Below are 17,360 nucleotides of genomic sequence, written 5' to 3' on the forward strand. Positions count from 1 at the left end.
ACCTGTGTTCCTTGTAGGTTAAAATAGTGCTTTCATACAAGTAAGTTCTTTAAACCTAATGTGGACCTGTGGAATCAAGGCATCAAGTAGTAGCTCCCACCAACAGAGGAACTTAAATTTGTTTAGGATCACAGAGCTGGAAAATGCCAGAGTTGCACAGAAAGTGGTTTATTGCTTTTAAAACAAAATAAGATCTCTCAGAACTATAAGAAGAAAATACTTTTAGAACTTTTCTAAACACTGTTTTGTCAACTGAGGAAGTAGATACTTCAATACATAAAACTTTCCAGAGGCAAGTGCCTAAGCTGGACGGCACAGCTCCCAACTATGTGCACACCGAGCTGTCCCGTCTGATGCAGCTAACTGCTTAGAAGTAGGGCTTGCGCTTGCGGCCAGTGTACTGGGTGTCAGGTCTGACTTCCCTGTGAAGAAATAAAGGGTGGGAGGGACAAGAGTTTTGAAAGAAAGAACAAAGAACCTCTGGGGCCCCTTCAAATACAGGTAAGCCTTTAGTTTTAGTGGTCAGGACATCCCTTTAACCCCAGCAGCCTATCCCCAGCCCAGATACTCACTTGCCCTGACGTCTGCGGCGCTCCTTCTTCTCCAGCACCCACTCACGGCTCTTTCTCAGCGCTCCGCTGTTCCTCACCACCCCACTCCTTGCAGTCCTATATGGGACCCTGTGCAGGAAACAGAGCTGTGAGCTGATATATAGAGCAGCCTGACTAGTACCCAGATTAATCCAGACGAGGAAAAATGGTGAGCTTCTTTTTTATTTATTGATACATTTTAGAAAGAGGAAGGAAGAGAAAGAGAAATACCTACTTGTTCCACTTATTTGTGCATTCTTTGTGGTTGATTCTTAATGTGTGTCCTGATGGGGGATGGAACCCACAACGTTGACACATCAGGACAATGCTCTACCCAACCAGGGCTAAATGGTGAACTTCCTTTGAGTTAGAGGTAGCCTCAGATGCCCCTTCTATAATAAAGTCCCACTTGTGGATACACTTCCCCATGCTGGGGTCAAAGCCACCTATTTAAGTAGGAGGGTCAGGAGGTGCAAGGCCCCACTCAACTCATAGGCATCTTTGTGGCAGGTGACAGCTTATTGGGTCTGCACACATCCTGCCTATGGAGTGAGGGGGGCGGGGGGGATTGTGTAAGGCTGCTTTTGGGTTAACCTAGGCCAGAATTGGCTTTACAAGATCCTACCAGTATCCATAGAAAGCTAGAGGCCCAATGCCCACTGCTGCCACTTAAGGCCCTAGTCTGGTTGTGAAGTCAGCATACCCCATCAAGTAGGGGTTCCCAGCAACAAATAAATGTCTGAGGCAGGAAAACACAGCTGCCCAGCTTGCGGCAGCCCCGACAATAATCCTCATGGGTTGATCTTGGCCTCCAGTCATGGCTGAGGAGAAAAGAAACCCCCTGCAGCCCCATGAAAGGCAGGCCCTGAGGACACGGGAAGGCTGCCTGAGCTCCCAAACCCCTTACCTACCTGGCAGGTGGGATCACACTTTCCAGCCTAACTCCCACCAAGTAGGGAAGCTTGCCATTTGTGTGACCACCATTTCCCGAGCACCTGCATGCACAGCCCATGGATGTTCTACAATGGCTATGAACCTGCCTTGTCCTTGAAGAGTTCATGGCTGGGCTGTGGCAGAGATTATTCACACATGCAAATGGAGAGAGGACCAGAAGCTGCTAAGGGAGTGACGGGAAAGTAACAGCACAGGGTCTGGGAAAGATTGGAGGGCCATGGAGATAAGCTGGTATTTCTACAGGCAGACGGTGGGCACAGAATTCCAAACAATACATGAAATGAGACACTTAAAGAATTGAAGGAGAAGTTTAGGGAAGAGGAGTCCTATGTGCTTGGAGTCATGGGAGTAAGAAGTGTTCAAGTGAGATTCTGAGGGTCTGCAGAGGATTAATTTTCCTCCTGCACAAGTTTCCTCCTGCTTGAGAACCAGTGGAAGCTAGACTGTATGACATACCCTTTCTGTTGCTACTTTTCATCTGTTTTAGCAAAACTCAGAATCTTATTATTTTTTCTAAATCAATCTCACTTGGCTGGGCCAGTTCAGAGGTGTGAACACCAGCAAGGAGTGTGCCCTCCCTTCAGTAAGCAGTGGGAAATCGGTGACATTTTACACCAAAGGAATGACACAGCATGATCTAGACTTTAGAGTGTAGAGGCAGTGATTCATGAAAGAAACTTAAGTCCACAACTAGGGAGCAGGTGACAACTGCAAACTGGGACCTGGAGATGCAGGACTAATCCCTATGCATCCGTAAGGAAGGGCAAAAGCCGTGAGCCACAGTGGGAACAATGGTAGAGAGTCAGCAGGGGACATAAAGGCAGCAAGTGAAGATGGTGAGTGGCCCAGACCACAGGTGAGTAACAGTGGCAAATGCCAGAGGTGGACTGAACCTTTCTAGAATGGTTTAGAAGTGGTTCAGAAGTAGAGGGCAGATAGCAAGAATTAAGGAATGCACAGGTGAAATAATATTGATACAAAAGAAATATACAAATCAAGTAAAGGTTTTTAAAACTTTTAAATTCACCTATTTATTTATAAGTGGCCAGAATGTGATTAGAGAGAAGTGATAGTAATGAGAGAAGCCTGATAATCCTTCCACTAGGCAACCCTACCCCTCTCTCCCCAAATCAGGACTTGAAAGATAAAAGACTGCAGAACTGGGGGAGACAAGGTCTATGCTAGCCACTGTGCCGAGTCCTGTAAAAACATGCTTTCTACCCCTCAACACATTGCCCAAGTGGGTGGCAATATCCCCCCTTTTTAAGAAGATAAATGTATCCTCAGTCAACAAAACTTACCCAAGTTTACAGTTAGAACATGTCGTCTGTAGACACCGGTGTAAGGACAAGAGGGATCCTAAGATGGATGGAGTGAGTTAAACAACTTGTATTTCATCTGTGAAGTAGATGGGACCACTCACTGGGAGCAAGTGTTGGGTGCCTTAGAGCAGAAAACATCTAGAAGAGCTCATAAGTCCCCACGGGGAATGGGCTGAAGAAGCTGAGAGAGAGGACTACAAGGGACAAGGGAGCAAACAGCATAAGTCTACAGCAGACACAAGAACACAATCATCATTTTCACTGTCAGTGGGCCTTCCAAAAACTGCCCATTTTTCCTCTTAAATGTCTTCAAAGTCTTAACACCTTCCACTCATCAATCAGAACTAAGAAATAACTCCTCCTTCACTATCCTTAATTCCTCATTCAACAAATATTGAATACCTTTTATTAACAAGACACTCTTCTGATGTCAAGGATATAAAACCAGTCCCTACCAAGTTTTCATTCTCACTGGGGATACGAACAACCAAGTAAACAAATACATGATTTACAGCAGTTAAAAGTGTTAAGGGAAACAAAGGTAAGGAGAAGTCAACTGAAGATAACAAACAGAGGAATGGCAAGATATTTTTAACAACGAAAAAGGAAAGGATCAGCCCCGCTGCTGTGCAGAAAATGGAAAGAAGCAAAGACTGAAAGCAGGGAGACAAGTGAGGCAGCTTTCTGTAATCCGGGCAAAATTGGTGGAAGCAGGGGAAAGGGTTGGAACTGGGATTTACATTGAGGGGAGGGGTGCAGGATTTGCTGATGAACTGACTGGGTATGAGGTGTAAGGAAGATAGGAATAACTGAGAATGGTAAAGAACAGAGGAAGGAGGCTTGAGGGTGAAAACCAAGAGCCCTGTTTTGTTCTAGACATGTGTGGGAAGTTCAAGTGTGGATACTCAGAAGGCAGTTTGGAAATCAGAGGCAGGATTGAAGCCAAGGGTATAAATCTCGGAGTTATGAACCTATAGTTGGTATTTAAGGCAGTGCAGAGAGAGGAGTCCAGGCTGGGCCCCAGAGTGCTCCAGAAGAGGGGCCAGCAAAGTGGACTGAGAAGGAACCACCAGTAAGATTAAGAGAAAACCAGGACAGTGAGTGGGGAGGCCAAGGGAGAGAAGTGTTAAGTGATGATGCACTGCATCAGCTCCTCCTGAGTAGACAGGTTAAGATAAACACAAAGTAGGAAAAAAGGCTGAGAAGTGACCACAGCCTTGGCAAGACAGACTGGTGGTGGCCTTGACAAGAGCAATTTGTGATGAAACACAAGCATGAGCCAGAGAAGAGGATTGAGAGAATGCTAGGGGAGAAGCAAGAAGAGGCAAGTAGTTTTGCTATGTAAAAAGAAGCAAATAAATAAGGTGGTAGCTTGGAGTTTTTAAGGGGTAAAAGGAGGATGTCTTGGAAGACATGAGAAATTTGTGCAGCGTATTTGTGAGCTGATAGGAATAACCCAGGAGAGTAAAGATTAGGATGCAGGAGAGGAGAGAGTAACAGGAGTCAAGAGGGAATGGGATCCAGGACGCAGGTGGAGGAGGCAGCCTAGGGAAGGAGGGGACAGCTTGCCAGGCATGGCAAGAAGGAAGGCAAACAGAAAGGCTGCAAGGCTGCTCACAGACATCCCAGTTTAAGGCAGGAGCAGGCATAGGCATAAAGGATTCGGTTCTATTACCACCTTGGTGTCACTGCCACATCTCATCCCAAGACTTGGTGAAAGCAGAGGAATGGAGTAGTCTTGCTACCTCCAGCTTCCTCTGCCATGTCTAATAAACCTAGCAGCAGTAGCTCCCTGAACCTTAGGCATGTTCACCTATGGTTCACTTTACCTCTTATTCATGAATGTGGATTCCCTGGCCGCCTCTTCATCCTTAACTTCATTCAGGCCCTGCGGGAACCAAAGCACTTTTAGATCACCCTGGAGATCTCTCAACCCATCTGTCCTACCCCAGAAGACCTGGACAACCACCACACCTAAGCCCTCCTGAGAGGGAGGCCAGCCTCACAAGAAGGGAACCCAAAAGACACGGGCCTGAAAACTTAGGGTCCCTCACCTTTGGCAGAAAGGTCGATGGTCCAGAAAACAAACAGAGGTAGAACCTGAAACAAGAAAAGTACAAGGACTCAAAGCCTCATAGTGCAAGACAAGTCCTCACCTGCCCTTCTAAAACCAGGTGCTGTGCCTCCGGTACCCAACCACCACTACTCAGATCCACACCACCACCCTCTGTCTAGCAGCACAAGCAGCACACTGGCCCCCAGCACTCACTTCTTTGCTTTGGCACTGTTGGGGTAGTCCACCACCACACCACCAGTGAAGCCAGCCTTAATGGCCTGTGTTGTAATCAGCTCCAACTGAGGAGAGAACATCTGTGAGTCAGAGAGGCTGGGAAAACACACGGCTTTCCCTCACTCCCTGTAAGCCAGTCTAGCTCCAGGATAGACTTTGCCTGGGAGAACTAAAGGTCTTCATTAGACTGTTCTCAATTCTGAGTCCTCAAAAGCCATGTAGAGGAAAGTGCAAGCTAGAAATAGCCATGGCAACCACCTCCCTCAAGGGAATTACAGAACGAGCAATTCTTACTTCCTAGCCTAGGGACCCATCTACCCACTCAAACCTCAAGAAATAAATAGCCACCAGCTGGGAAGCTGATCCATTCATGTCATTAGCCAGGGGCAACACACAACTTACCTTTTCAAGGTCTATAACTCTGACCTCCTCATTACTCCTTCATACTGCATTACACTCCATACAAAAGACAACTGTAGATGTTCTCTGAAACCTCCCCCATTTATATATTTGGTTATGGAAACCAGTAATATATCATATTACCTATGATACCATCTTACCTGTCAAGAGAAGACAAACAACCTACTCTACCCCCACAGATTATCGCTGGTCCTCCTTAGGACATCAGGTCATAAAATGTGCCACCAGGGGCCATAGGGACCACCCTCAGGTAGTCATTCCATCATTTTCCCACCAAGCAGCATAAATTTCCTTTTTGTTAATTCCCAATAGCAGGAGGGCTGTAAAAGGGCAGTTTACCTATTCTGGGTCCCTCTGCCTTCCCTGTACCTCCTGGTACCCAAGAGGCTCACCTGCTCTGAGTTCTCAGGGTACAGCTGCAGAACAGCTCGGGCTCCCCGGACCTGCAAGAAATGGAAACATTCACTATCTTACAAATCTCCCATGTGGTCAGGACCCAGACACTCCACCCTTTTGTATTCATTGATATTTGAGTTCCCATTATGTACAAAGCACTGTTCTTAGCATTGGGGATACAGCCATGAACAAAAGAGATGGCCTCTGAACTTTTGGAGCAGCTAATTTGCAGCAGTGATTAAGAGCCAAAAAGAAAAATAAATTAGGACAAAGGGATAGTGAATGACAAGAGACTGCTGAGTTTACTTTGGTTTAAGGAAGGTCTCTCTTGCAGGGACACTTGAGCAGAGACCTGAATATAGTGGGAGTGGTCATCCAAACACAAGAGAAGGGCGTCTCAGCAGAGAGAGAGGCAAACACAAAAGGCCTCAGAATTTCAGGGTTAGCCCCAGCGCACAAAGAGAAAAGAAACTTCACAATGCATAAGACCAGCCAGCACTGCAGGCACAATCCACCCTGGGTGAGATGGAGAGACTAAGGAGACCAAGAAACACCTGATTGCTTCAAAGATGCAAAATAACGTTTTTGGGACTTCTGCTTCCCATTTTGAACATCGGTAGGTAGGAAGAGGAAGGGATGGGAGTTGGAGGATGTGGGCACTCTGGAAGGTATGCTCTGTGTGTCTTGGACATGATGTCCCTGTCCTCACTCCATGGAGTCCAGGTCCCCAAACCAACCTCTGATTAAAATTTAGCAAAGTGGACAGGGGAATTGTAATTAGTATCAAATTTTGACATCTGCATCTTTTGCATTTCATTAGAGAGTATTAGCCCACTGAGCTCTCTGTTTAGGCTGAGGATCACAGTAAGGTCCTGCCACCCCTTGCAGTCCCATCCGAATAGCCCTGCCTCGAGACTCTACTTCATCTCTTTACCTGCAGGGCAAGGGAGGGATAGGCAGCAAGCCCAGATGGGTTGATCTTATACTCACCAGCACAGAATAAAGAGAAGTGAAAAAGCAATACAGACGCTTGGCAGGGATGTCAGACTTCTTATTAGCATTACAGAGCCACTGCACGGCAGAAATGCTAAAAAATGGAGGGAACCTAGTTAGGAAAGTGACCAGCACACATTGATCACCCCTACCTCTTCAGAACTCATACACCACACATCCTTGATCTCCAGGTAAAACCCTCCTGCCCACTCCCCCTCTTTCTTGGCTTGTACAGGTCCACTTCAGGTCACTATTCTGCAACACTGGACCCAACACTGGACCCAACAGGGTATACAGGTCAGCACTAACTTCCTTGCAGTCAGTCTAAAGAAACATTTTCTCAACTTTTCTCTACATGTATCTCAAGTTCAAAATTACTCAACCATATCATAAGGCTCTCTCTACCACCTACCTCTTCACACTCCCTAGCTCCAACTCAAGGGAAATGTTTTATATACTTACAAAGTCATTCACTCCCTCTCTTCCAAAATCAGATCCTTCAACTGTACTTCCTAAGTGTCTCCACAATCCCCAGATTTAAAATTTCAAGCAGCTACCACGTTGTCCTTTCTGGCATTCACTTCCTCAGTGCTGGGAACACCCATCCACAGAACCTCAAACCCTGCTGACCTGTCCACTGCCTCTCCAAGGTTTTATTTTCCTCTACCCATCTCCTAGGTCAGCACTTATCACCTCAATTGTTTCAACAACCTCTCCTCTCTTCTAAATAATCTTCCTAAAACATAGATCTTATGTTACCAATCCCCAGCTCCCCATCAACTACTGAATAAAGCCCAAGCTTCTTAGGACAGAGTTAAAAATCTTCTAGAACCCAACTTCACACAATCTCAACTTCCATGAAATTTCTCACTCATGTCTACGATCTATCTGATAGATTCTATCAGACTCCTCTCCCCACCCACTTCCCTGCCTCTGCTCACACTATTCTTTCACTCAGAAAACCTCTCCTTGACTATTCAGGTTCCTCCCAGCCTTCAAGACCCAACCCCAGCCTCTCCTTTCTTAAGACTGTTCTGTGCTCTCTTGCTTCTCTTCACAATTCTGGTGGTCCCACAACTCCCTAGTACACACCCCACACTCAGCCTTGTGTTTAACTTGGTCCATGTCTTTTAGCAACCTATTAAACATGGAGCCTTAAAAACAGGGACTGTATTTTATCTCTAAACCCCACAGCACCCTGTACAATGTCTTACATATAACAAATGTTAAAAAAAAAAAAAAGGGAAGGCCTGCCATACCATCTCACCTCTTAAAAACGAACTAAAAATGACTATTTATCACTAACACATACAGATCATGTAACTGGTATTTAGTTTTCTACAATTTAAAACATCTCACCTAATTATTACTAAGAAACAATTACTACCCTTGAAATATCTTTTTTCTCTGATCTTGTTCCCAGAAGTGAGCTAATCCCTTAACCTAGAATAAAATCTTCAAATCCAAATTTTCACTCACCCAGATTCCTACTCTGCATCCTTACTGCTCGACACACTATCACAGTTCTCTCCACCAGATAATGATTCAACTATGACTTCCTCCCCATTCCCTATCTCCACTCCATCAACAAAACACTATGCTGGATACTGACCAGAACTTACCGAGTAAGTAAGACAAAGAACAACTTTGTTTTAATAGTAACTTCAATGGCTTACGATTCGTTATTAAAGTACTAAGTACACGCTAAACCTTGACTGACAGTTCAGAAAGGACTCCTAAACTGCTGAAGAGACTGGAGCAGTCCAGGCAACACTCCACTACAAATTTCTAATAAAGCAACACCATGGCTGGTGGAGCCCCCAAGACAGCTACTAGAGAGAGAAGATGGTGGGCAGGGCGCACAAGACAGCTCCTGCTAGCTCAAGAAGTCCATCCTCCCCTAACTTATATACTCAAAACTAACAGAGAATCTATACCTATGGTGCCTGGACCTGGTAGTGCAAGACAAGCACAGGAATAGTGGACAGTTTTGAAATACAAAAAAAAACCCCAAAACACATATTTTGGGGCCTTGCTCCAACCTTATATAAATCTAAAAATCCCATGGGATGTATATTTTTAAGTATCCTGTATGACTCTGCTGCACAACCAGGTGTAACAAAAAGGGTCTGCAAGTCTAAAAGTAAAACACGAAAACTCTTACCTGATACAACCATCAAAGGAACCTGGTTTAAAGGGGATGCCTTGGCCCATGTCTCCCAGAAGCAGGTCTCCTTGTGCTTCTCGGTCCAAGGCTGCATCTACATCAGAGAATGAGGGAAACAGACGACATGCATAAGCTGCTCCATATTTGTGAGTGTAGTCCACTGCAGTGCTAAATACAACGTACCTACCTAGCATGGCGGGGCTGATGTCGATGCCCACCCAAAAGTGTCCCTCATCCGTGAGATAATCTCCACTCAGCCCAGTACCACAGCTGGAAAATACAATCAAACAGGGACTCAACAGTGTGAATAGCAAAGATGCCTTACGACCTGGACAATCTGCCTGGACCCCAGAATCTCACCCAATATCCAGCAGGTAACAGGGTTTATCATCAGGCAGACAAAGGAGCTCCAATGCTCTCTCAGCCATCTTAGTCTGGATATCAATCATCCTAGAGCTAGGAAGGCAAAAACACAAGCAAGTGGTAAAGTCCTGGGCAAAAACTGCATCCAGACAATGACGATGACAACAACAACAAAACCCCAATGCACTTTCCGAGTCAACAAAGTCAACTACAACTACTTGAAAGTGATCCCAAATATTCACATAACAGTGATGTGTTATTTTATTGTGACACAAATTATAAATGTACTCAACGCAAAACTGATATAAAAGGAACAAAGCACTTAACTAATTGGCTATTTTCAAATGTATCAGGCTTTGACGGTGTTTTACTTAAGAACATTTTCTGGCAAGTTACCTACCACACTCTCAGATATAACATAAGCCACATATGACTTTATAGTAACCACACTTCAAATGAAACTATATAAAATTAACTGTAAGTTAATTCAATACACCTAAATAATATTTATTTTACCTAACCCAATATGCTCATTATTTCAACATGTAATCAATGTAAAAATGATCAACAAAATGTTTTACATTTTCTTCATTCTAAGTTATTCAGACTAGACATGTTTCCATGGATGGCTGATGGCTACTAGTTACCATTGTACAGAATAGGTCTATAATATGTCTGGCTTTCCGAAAATCAAGTATCTGCAGAAGAATTTTCTATGGAGTGGTATATCAGAAAGGACAGATCCGAAAGTCTCTCCTCTAGCCTTCTGTCATTTACTTTCTATTACAGAAATAACTATCCTCTACGAAACTCAAATGCTACACCAAGAGTTATCAAAAGGATTTAATGATATAATACAAAGAGGGAACACAATAAACATTCTATGAACATTATTTCCTTTCCCCCAACAGCACTTACCTCTTATACCTATCCACTGCCTCCAGCCTATTTTACCACATGCTTAAAACAAGTTGTCGCAATAAACTTTGAAAACAACCCGTAGAAACATAACATCATTCCCATATTTATGCTGAAGTAACTGAGGCCCATAAGGTTCAGAGATTTAACTGAAGTAGATTTTGCCACTATAAAAAATGAGATGAACCTTGGTCCCCTCCTCCCACCTCCATCCCCCAAATTCTGCGTGCTTTCCAAGCAATGCCCCAAATCAAGGGGACTTGCGGGTTGCCGACTCCCCACGCTGCTCAACATCCAGACTCCCTTACTTGCGTAAGTATTTCCGGGCTTCAGTCTTGTCGTAAAACTGCGAGAGAGAAAAGGAGAGTAGGGCGAGAAATTAAGACACGAAGATCCTGTCATAACAGGATGCCCGAGAGCCACACAACTCACCAGCTCCGGGGGTCCCCCGTGCTCCGGTCTGCGCCCGCCAGTCGCCATTCCTCGGCCTCTGCAACTCGACTGCCGCCGAGCGGTTCAAGCGTCCGGCTTTTATATCATTAGGTCCGCGCCCGCCTCGTAATACGCATGCTCCACTCCCTGCCTTCTGTTTTACTGGATTGGCTACAGGCCCGACACGTTGCGAGCAACGCACATTTCCCATTGGCCAGTTAATGTTTGCACCGCCCTCCAGATTCATTCAAGATGGCAGCCAAGCTCGAGCTGAGGTGGCCGCGGCTGTTAATGTGGAACCTGTGGCTAGTTCGGGGGCCTCCACAAAACCGGGTGTCGCGCCTGGGCCTAGAAACGAGGGCTTATTCCCGGAGCGATGGCCCGTACTCGCGTACGGCACTGTATGAGCTGCTCGGCGTTCCCTCCACGGCCACGCAGGCGCAAATCAAGGCCGCCTACTACCGGCAAAGCTTCCTCTACCACCCGGACCGCAACTCGGGGAGCGCTGAGGCTGCCGAACGCTTTACGCGCATCTCCGAGGCATACGTGGTGCTGGGCAGTCCCAACCTGCGCCGCAAGTATGACCGCGGCCTCCTCAGCGACGCGGATCTGCGCGGACCTGGCGTCCGGCCTTCCAAAGCTCCCTCAGCGGACTCTGGCTCGCCCCGCACCCCGCCGCCTCGTCCCTACAGCGGTGGTAAGGCAGCGTCGGGCGCCGACCGCACTATGTTCGACTTTGACGCCTTCTACCAGGCACACTACGGAGAACAGCTGGAGCGCGAACGCCGCCTCAGGGCCCGGCGTGAGGCCTTACGCAAGCAGCAGGAGGATCGGGCTAAGAAGGGCTTCCGTTGGGACGAGACCCGAGACACGACTTTAGTCTTGCTTTTCCTTACAATCTTCATCATCATGGGCTTTCGTTTTTAATCGGAGAGAGAGGGGAAGGGGAGCACCCCCCAGCCAGACCCCAGAAAATGGCCTTTCCTGTCTTGAACCCTTCGCCTTCCATAGTCTACCTCTGCTGGGGTCCGAAGGAATCGCTCTCTCCTCCTCTTCCCCACCCTCCCAGCTTAGCCATTGACCTGCACATCCCTCCCCCTGCAGTCCAGAAAAGGAGACTTTTTGATGCCCAAGAAGGAGGCCCCAAAATGAAGAGCCCTGAAGGCCCGATAGTGAAGGGTTTTCTGGAGCTCCTTGGGTGCCTGTTTCCAGAAGTTGCCTTCTGATGTTGTCAACTTCTGGAACACTTGCTCTGGCTTTTTTGTAGAGCTCTGAGAAAGAATTGTGTGCTTCTGCCCCCATACTTGTACTGGGGGTCTCTGTAACCTTGAAACGTGCAATGTGACCAATTGTTGGCTGCCAAAAGAAAAATTCTGGGGTTGTACAACCTTGTCTTTCTTGTGAGTTCCCCAAGCCACAGGTGAGACCTGATGTAGGTTAAAAATATGATGTGTGGAAACCTTGCTATTCTATGGGCAGTCCCAAACCCCACTCCCCCTTCTGTTGGTGGCATGAGGGAGTGGGAAAGCAAGGTCATCTAGCATAAGGAATGAATGTTCCTGTGCTCATGGTTATCTAACATATGACCTTGGAGAAGTTACTCTGGGCATAACAGCAGAGAGCAAGTCATTTGCTTTCTTGAAGTCTGTTACACTTTATTATCTATAGGTCTAATGGGCTCAGTGGTTAAAACATGCTAGTAGAGTCAAGTTTATCCTTGGACCAGTGTGCCTGTCTCCTGGTCATCCCTGTACAAGCGAGCCCTATGGCTAAGGATGCAACCCAAACCTCCTAGAAATAGAGTTCCTCTGTGTAGCCCATCCTGTTTAGCTTGCAGTGTTCAATGCAGGTCCTACAAGCCGAGTTCTAGAAACATGCATTGTTGCTTGAGGCTGTGGGGAATTTGGAGAGTTTGGAGTTGGTGGGACTACTGAGGATTAGGAGGCCAGTGGTGGAAACTTGGTTGCTTGTTCAGAACTGCATGAGGCTTTTTTTGTGTTTCTAATTTGTGCTATGCAGTTGGTCAGTCTACTTGGCTAGAGCAGTAACAGCCCCTCTTAACCGCTAGTAAGCTGCGCATGGGGAGTGTATGGCTGTGAGATTATCAGTGCTCGAATGTTTACATACTGGAGCTGAGTGTGAAGCTGTGTGATAGGAAAACCTTTGGAAGAGATCTGTAGATCCACAAGGGTACAGGTCTAAGTCTAGAGCCTAGACAAAGCCAGAGGTGCTTTGGTATATTCATAACCAATTCCTGCATTCACCCTCCTGTGTGAAATCCTTGTATAAATTGGGATAAACCCATAGCTAGTTCAGTTTGGTCTCTTCAGTTCTCTCTATACTTAGAAAAGTCAGGGGCAAGCCCTTATGGCAGCGGTCCCCAACCTTTTTGGCACCAGGGGCCAGTTTTGTGGAAGACAATTTTTCAGACAGGTTGGGGGGGATGGTTTCAGGGTGATTCAAGTAGATTACATTCAAGTTCACCTCCTGCTGGGCAGCCCATTTCCTAAGAGGCCCAGACCAGTACCAGTCCACTGTCTAGAGGCTGAGGACCTATGCCTTATGGGTTTGTAGTAACCACCCAGTTCAATAGTAAAGATTTGAGCCCACCCTGCTTCAGGCCAGCTGTGTGCTTAGTGAGCCTGGATTTGGGGGGGTGAGGCATATGTACTTTGCAAAGAACATTTAATGTTATGTTTCATATTTGAAAAACAAGAGAGAGTCTGTTCTTCTTGAAATAGAAATTTCTGGTAGTGAAGCTTAGTAAAATGTACAGAAACTAGTGACTCTCAACCAAGGAATTGGGGTATAACAGTGTCGTTGGGGCATTATGCTATCAAAAGGCATTGGAGTTTTTTTGGATCTTGTTTGTAAAAACACTAGTGGTTTGTAATAGCTGGGATCTTTTGCATGGGGTCCTTGACATAGACCTTTCAGGTTTGTTTTCTTTTTGTGAAGATGACAGTCAAGAACATTTCCTGGGGCCCCAGAACATAGAAAGGGATAGACATTTCCAGAAGATTTCAGACAGGGAGTGGTGGGGGGCATCTAGACTATGTGAAATTTCTGGGACATTCTAGAATATTTCATGCAAGGTAGTCAATAAAATTTATTAACCATCTAACTCAGTTTCACCTTAGGCATAGAACTAGTAAAGTACTCCTATAGTACCATTCTCTTGCCTCAGGTTTTTGGTGTTTTTTTTTTTTTAAAGACAGATCTGAACTCGGAGACACTCCACTCCCTACCATCCTTAAACTGAGTCTGGGTTTTTTATGGAAGGGGAGATAATGTGGAAGGCTTTTTGAAGGACCCCACACACACACACCCCCAACCCTCAATGATACCTTGTCCCCATGGTAGCATTTCTTCCTACTCTGGAGAGGATAGACCGGATCAGGCTGTGGGCATTAGTCCCTGCCTTCTAGGAGCTAGTCTCCAATCCCTGATAGTGGAGGAAGGCTCAGACATGCTTAACTTTATTCCCTTTTCCATGGAAGATGGGCAAGAGGGGCCCAGCCTACCTCAGGCTATGTTCATTGGGGTGGGTGGTATTACAAATATAGTACAAAGCTGAGTGAACACACGGATCCTAAATAGGGAGACACAGGTAACAAGACAGGATCAAATGTGTGTGTGTCTAGGCAATTGTGATACTGTCTTTAGAATTGATCAGGATTTGATTTCTCCCGAGGCAAGCTACTTTTCCGTCTGTTGCTCTTTATTTATTGCTGGGTGAAATCCTTTACCCATCCCAGTGCTGAGGGAGTAGGAGTTCTTTCTTCCTTCTGAGGTTCTGGCATTTATTCACAGGATGTACCTTGCCCATTATAACGGTTCCAGCAGCCAAAACAAATAAGAATAGCTTGTCTTAGGCCAGTTAATTGTCCATATAGTCATTATTGATTTATATATATATATATAATATATATATATATTATATATATATATATTATATATATATATTCCTTACAGCCACAGCCTGAGGCTGAGGCACCAGGGGTGGACCCCAAATGAGTGGCCACCACACTTCCTTTTTGGGAAAATGGTGAGGGGACCGAGGCTATATCTTGGACCTTTGGGCTTCCTGGAAGGTCACCATATCGCATGAAGAAAGGCTGAGAGAAAGGACGACAGGTAAGTAGTGGTGCTACTTGAATTTATTCTCTCTTGAATTCAGTGCACTAGAAAAGTGGGCTCTCTCTTGGCTTTTGCCTCCTCTCAGTTCCTCAGCCCTGTGATGAGATCACACACTGCTCTCTACCTAGCCTATGGTCAGGATCATAGGAGAAAGCCTGCTTTGCCTGCTCTCAGGCCAGGCTTGTAGCCCTGGCAGCCATAGGGTTTGTGCAGAGCACCTGAGGGTCCTCTGTTTGTTAGGATGACAATAAGACCTGAGTTTGGACCTCATGAACTTGCATATGCTGAGAACTCTCAGTGCACTTATCCCTAAGAAGCCAGTGCAGAGTTCACCTTCACCATCTGTTGTAAGGTCATAGTGTCAATATGCATGTAGCCATTATGCCACTCTTAAGGCTGTCCAAGCCTGGGGTCCTGTCACTAGTCTTGCAGTAGGTTGGCCCTACCCATCCTGTCTTACCTCCTCAGCCTTCATGCTCTCAGTCCTGGGAGGAGACTGCCACTAGACAAAAGGCCTGTTTCAGAATGACCAAGGACAGACCAAGATTCATGGTCACACAGTGTTTTCCTGTGGGTGGCACAGCATCTTAAAATAACTTTAGCCAATATTTGTAACTGAGGAGACTTTGCATGAAAATCTAGATTTCTAACTTCTCTCAAAAAATGAGAAAATGTGCCACCATTGAGCTAACTCAGTTAACTACGTTACTGCCTGGGAGAAGCTATAACATCTGCCTTTTAGACAGGATATTTCTCCACATTTCGCTGCACTCCCACCATCAGGGGAATTGTAAAAGGCCTTGATGCACACACTTGCACCATTTTGCTCACAGTAGAGAAATATCTCAATATCCCATGTCTATCAAAAGGGGAAATTTTGAAAAAGGACCATACATTTCCAGAAAAAATGGGAGAGGGTATATTTCTTTGTGGAAATGGACTGCTTTGCACCTCTGTGATCTTACTGGACCCTGCAGGCATTTGAGTTTACATCATATACAAGAACTCACACTTTATGCAGGGAGGCAGAGTGAAAATCTTATTTTCATGTGGGACCAGAAGAAAAGAGGTATACAGCAGTGGTAAGGTCCTACACAAAGCCAGAGGTCCTCCTTCTGCAGAATATAGTAATACCAATTCCTATGCTCAATCTTTTGTGTACAGTCCTTGAATAAATTAGCTAAACCCACAGCTAGTCCAGCTTTGTCTCTTGGAAACCATTTGATTCTCTAACCTTGGAGGTCAGGAGCAAGTTCCTAGCCATGGCTTTGCAGTGACCACATGATTCAGTGGTGAATATTTGAGCCTACTCTGGTTCAGAACTGCTCAGTAAGCCTTGATTGGCAAAAAGACAAAAAATAAGTAAAACCCCACATGTAATGTTATGTTTCTTATTCGGGAAACAAGGGGAAAAGCTTAAGGAAACATGCAGAAGCTAGTGATTCCCAAACAAGTGGGTGTACAGACTTTCTCAAGAAGCAGGAATTCTTTACCAAAAAGGGATGGGAGTTTTGTTACTTGGACAACTCTTCATTTTTACTTTGTGAAAGCACTGATAGTCTGTAATAGGTGGTGCCTTACTCATGGGCTCCTTGATGTAGACCTTTAAATTTGTTTTCTCGCAGAGGATTATGGCCAGGATCATTCCCTAGGGCCCCAGAACCTGGGAACAGAAAGTTCCAGTAGATTTCAAGCAGAAAGAGTCCTGCCTGCAACCTTTCAGAACATTCTATGTATTTTGAAGCAGAAAAGTTAATGAAGTTTATTAACAGTCCAATCTTAAGCTTTTCCCAAGTCCCAGAACTAGACCCATTCCACACTGGTGGTATCTGTACCCACTTGCCACAGTCTTTTTCAGGCTGGAGCTGAACACTAAGGGGCTTCAGTCCCTAACCCCTCTAAAACAGTCTGAGCTCCCTAAGGTAGGCTTGGACTTTGGAAGGATCCCATCCAGTTCCATGGTAACACTCTTCTCCCCTCCCTGTCCTTCCATTGCCTGGGTGGTTCCTTTTTCTTCTTAATTGCCCCAGTGAGGGGAGGCTGAACTTCTCTCCTTCTTGAGGCTGCTCCCCAATTCATGATAGTGGAGGAAGGCTCAGACATGCCCAACCTTAGCCTCTTTTCTCCTTTAGTTAGAAAAATGCTGCCTGGAAGCATGGATCCAGAGTGACCAGGGATGAAGGGCCCATCCTGCCATAGGTTATGCATAGAATTTGGGAGGTTTTCCCCAGCTGTTCCGTCTATTGTTCTCAGGCAGGGAGGATTCGATGTCCCTCAGCCTCCAGCAGCTCAAGTGCAAACAGGAAAGTAGGAGAACCAACGCCAATTGGATGGAGGGTCTAAAGGGGGCACTGTAAGTGCTGTCTTCGATTGTG

General features: G+C 45.8%; 2 protein-coding genes and 1 non-coding gene across 3 annotated transcripts; 1 reads left to right on the forward strand and 2 right to left on the reverse strand.

The window, feature by feature from the left end:
- Window positions 1–152: 152 nt before the first annotated feature.
- BUD23 (BUD23 rRNA methyltransferase and ribosome maturation factor) lies at window positions 153–10,987 on the reverse strand. Its single transcript, XM_045819602.1, has 12 exons — window positions 10,846–10,987; window positions 10,722–10,759; window positions 9,493–9,588; window positions 9,320–9,402; window positions 9,130–9,226; window positions 6,963–7,059; window positions 5,969–6,019; window positions 5,136–5,221; window positions 4,921–4,966; window positions 4,696–4,754; window positions 573–680; window positions 153–422 (listed from the first exon to the last, which is right to left on the reverse strand). The coding sequence occupies exons 1-12, from the start codon at window positions 10,891–10,893 to the stop codon at window positions 368–370; spliced, it is 864 nt and encodes a 287-aa protein (XP_045675558.1). The 5' UTR covers window positions 10,894–10,987; the 3' UTR covers window positions 153–367.
- On the reverse strand, window positions 1,324–1,455 carry LOC123806542. Its single transcript, XR_006783510.1, has one exon. It is a non-coding gene; the product is annotated as a small Cajal body-specific RNA 20 (non-coding RNA).
- An 80-nt stretch (window positions 10,988–11,067) lies between the features above and the next one.
- DNAJC30 (DnaJ heat shock protein family (Hsp40) member C30) lies at window positions 11,068–12,229 on the forward strand. The gene has a single exon (XM_045819603.1). It carries the CDS (start codon window positions 11,098–11,100, stop codon window positions 11,770–11,772), a length of 675 nt encoding a protein of 224 aa, XP_045675559.1. The 5' UTR covers window positions 11,068–11,097; the 3' UTR covers window positions 11,773–12,229.
- The last annotated feature ends 5,131 nt before the right edge of the window (window positions 12,230–17,360 follow it).

This window comes from Phyllostomus hastatus, unplaced genomic scaffold, assembly GCF_019186645.2.
Source record: "Phyllostomus hastatus isolate PE091 unplaced genomic scaffold, TTU_PhHast_1.1 phas_scaffold_385, whole genome shotgun sequence".
Classification (NCBI taxonomy): Eukaryota; Metazoa; Chordata; class Mammalia; order Chiroptera; family Phyllostomidae; genus Phyllostomus; species Phyllostomus hastatus.